This window comes from Gadus morhua, chromosome 4 (genome assembly GCF_902167405.1).
Source record: "Gadus morhua chromosome 4, gadMor3.0, whole genome shotgun sequence".
Classification (NCBI taxonomy): Eukaryota; Metazoa; Chordata; class Actinopteri; order Gadiformes; family Gadidae; genus Gadus; species Gadus morhua.
This window is the reverse complement of record NC_044051.1, coordinates 36,177,899-36,181,140: the sequence shown is the minus strand read 5'-3', so window position 1 is coordinate 36,181,140 and position 3,242 is coordinate 36,177,899. Positions and strand designations below refer to the sequence as shown.

At 56.2% G+C, this 3,242-nt stretch overlaps 1 protein-coding gene across 1 annotated transcript in view; it reads right to left on the bottom strand.

Moving 5' to 3' along the window:
- The window catches only part of LOC115542261 (E3 ubiquitin-protein ligase HECW2-like), a 30,371-nt gene extending 27,129 nt beyond the window's left edge, over positions 1 to 3,242 (bottom strand). The window contains 1 exon segment of the mRNA XM_030354451.1: positions 2,798 to 3,242. Coding sequence (XP_030210311.1) covers positions 2,798 to 3,215 — 418 coding nt within the window. The 5' untranslated portion in view covers positions 3,216 to 3,242.

The following is a 3,242-nucleotide window of genomic DNA, read 5'->3' as shown; positions in this document are numbered from 1 at the left end:
GGACTGATGTGAGTGAGTGAGTGAGTGAGTGAGTGAGTGAGTGAGTGAGTGAGTGAGTGAGTGAGTGAGTGAGTGAGTGAGTGAGTGAGTGAGTGAGTGAGTGAGTGAGTGAGTGAGTGAGTGAGTGAGTGAGTGAGTGAGTGAGTGAGTGAGTGAGTGAGTGAGTGAGTGAGTGAGTGAGAGAGAGTGCTTGAGTGAGTGAGTGAGTGTTTGCGTCAACATGGGGACCAGAGGATCAAGACACAAAGTCCATGCTCCAGCTGTTATATGGTGGTCAATCCAAGAATCAATAGTGAGACTCAAACCTAATAAAGCATTCTGTCTCAGGATGGAGTTACGGGGAAAGACCTTATTTGGTGTACTTCCCTTAGGTAACCCCCCACCCAAAGCCACGCCCCCAGTCCCCACACCGTCCCACCAACATTTACGACACATCCATCAATAGGTCTGACAAACGACCAATGTCCGTCCGGATCAATCTTCCGGACACACACGCACACGTGCACGCGCACACACACACACACACTATCACTATCAATAAAACTGCAGTCTACATAAGTGATGGGAGGCATACGCCAAAACACACACACACACACACACACACACACACACACACACACACACACACACACACACACACACACACACACACACACACACACACACACAGCGTAAAGCTATATATATTCTATATAAATACTTGCTCTCCCACAATGACACACACACACACTAGCACAGGCCCTTTCTCCCTCTCCCCCTCACACAGGTCGGCCAGCAGGGTGAGGAAGTGGTGCCTACGGAGCTCCAGGGGAGCCTGGCTGCCAGCCAGCCTGGAGGCACAGGCACTCATCCCTGGGCCGCAGACTCCAAGGAACACCCCATCCCCACGGGTCAATACATCTCATCCTCTACCTGCAGTGAGAGTGAGTGAGTGAGAGCTTTCACCCCCTCTCAGACTATCCTCTCTCCTTTCCTCTATGTCTCCGGATCAGTCTTTCTCTCACCCTTCTGTATCGCTCTCCCTGTCTGGGCATCACTTCATCTCTGGTCCTCTCTCTCTCTCCCCTCTCCCTCCCTCCCTCCCTCCCTCCCTCTCTCTCTCTCTCTCTCTCTCTCTCTCTCTCTCTCTCTCTCTCTCTCTCTCTCTCTCTCTCTCTCTCTCTCTCTCTCTCTCTCTCTCTCTCTCTCTCTCTCTCTCTCTCTCTCTCTCTCTCTCTCTCTCTAATCAAAAGGACACACACATGCAAATGCACACACAACCCTCTAATGAGTCTTCCTCCACTGGGCTCTGACGTCACCGGAGAACAAGTATCCACGACTGTAACGGCCCTTTACATAGTTGTGCTCTTTGTCCAATCGATAACAGTGGCACAAGTTTGAGTGTATTTTGTTTGAATTGCTATAGGCTATGATGGACCATGACGGGGAGAATAAACATTAAACCAAGGACGGGACTCTTTGAGAGTGTACCATGGTTATCTCTGGATGGAAAGTAAGGGATTAGCTTGCTTAGATGTTAGTTCTGTGCTGAAAGTAGGAGGTTGGTGTGGTTAGCCATTAGATCTGAAAGAAATTGGTTAGCGTTTAGCCCTCGAAAGTAGATGGGTTGTGGTTAGTTCTGAGTTGAAGGAACACGGTTAGCTGCTAGCTGTTATCTTAATTTTGAAGGTACACAGCTAGCTGCTAGCTCTGTGTTGAGGTTGCTGGGTTACAGCTACCTCTGGGTTAAAGGTACATGGTTAGCTGTTAGCGGTCACCTATGGGTTGAAGGTACATTTGCAAGCAGGTAGCTCTATGATGAAGGAGCATGTTTAGCTCTGGCTTTAGGTTCATGGGTAACTGTTCCCGATAGCAATTATAGAGGTTGCTAAGGCTAAAGGGGTTCTTCCACACTAGCCCACACACAACTTAATGTCACTGGCCAGATAACGATGTAGTGCAAGGTGATGATTTCACCTCGGCGATAATGGTTCCAGCACATCCCTCCATACATGTCCCATAATAACTCTGACAGCAGCCGACAGCTAGCACAGGGACAGACGGCGAGAGAGAACGAAACAGAGGAACGGAGAAAGATAGAAATAAAGAATAGAGAAGGAAGAGACCTGCGACAGAGAGAATCAGACCTGGCCCTCACAGGTTAGAGAAGCCCAAAATTAATTGTAAAGTTGCAGAATCCACCCAAACTAGGTGCAAACGCAAGAACGAAGGGCCGCACAGAGGAAGTGGCAGCGCTGATTCTGTGCTTCAGGAGTTGGACCTCTGTCTGGGTGGGGGTGATGGTGTGGGGTCGGTGTTTACAGCGGGCCGGTGGGTGTGGTCAGTGGGCCGGTGGGTGTGGTCAGTGGGCCGGTGGGTGTGGTCAGTGGACCGGGGGTGTGGTCAGTAGGCTGGGGGGTGTGGTCAGTGGGACAGGGGGTGTGGTCAGTGGGCCGGTGGGTGTGGTCAGTGGGCCGGTGGGTGTGGTCAGTAGGCTGGGGGGTGTGGTCAGTGGGACGGGGGGTGTGGTCAGTGGGCCGGTGGGTGTGGTCAGTGGGCCGGTGGGTGTGGTCAGTGGGCCGGGGGGTGTGGTCAGTGGTCCAGTGGGTCGGGTGGGGGTGTGGTAAGTGGGTGTGGTCAGTGGGCCGGTGGGTGTGGTCAGTGGGCCGGTGGGTGTGGTCAGTGGGCCGGTGGGTGTGGTCAGTGGGCCGGAGGGGTGTGGTCTGTGGGCCGGTGGGTGTGGTCAGCGGGCTGGGGGGCGTGGTCAGTGGGCCGGGGGGTGTGGTCAGTGGGCGGCGCCCGGGGCGGGTCCACTCACCGATGTGGTAGAGGCCGATCCAGTCGGTGGCGTCCACCTCCTCCTTGATGTCCCAGGAGATGACCAGGTGGGCGTGGCCCAGGGTCAGCTGGTACGTGGACGCCGTGAGCGACGAGCGGCTCTCCGACGTCACCAGGTCCGTGTCGCTGTTGGCCCGCTGGAGCCCCGCCGCCCCCTCCTCCCGATTGGACGACGACGACGAACACGAGGAGGAGGGGAGGGAGGAGGCGGAGGAAGAGGAGGAGGAGCCCTGCACCGAGAGGCTCCGCAGGTTCTCGGGCCCCAGCGTGAAGGGGCGGCCGTGGGGGTTGCGCCGGCGCACCGCCAGCAGGTGGTCCCGGGCGCTGCCGCCGTCGGCCGTCGCCGCGTCGGGCGGGGGGCCGGCCACCTGGGCGGGGCCGGCCGTCGCCGCGGCCATGACGACCGGAGGGCGGGTGCGATGGGG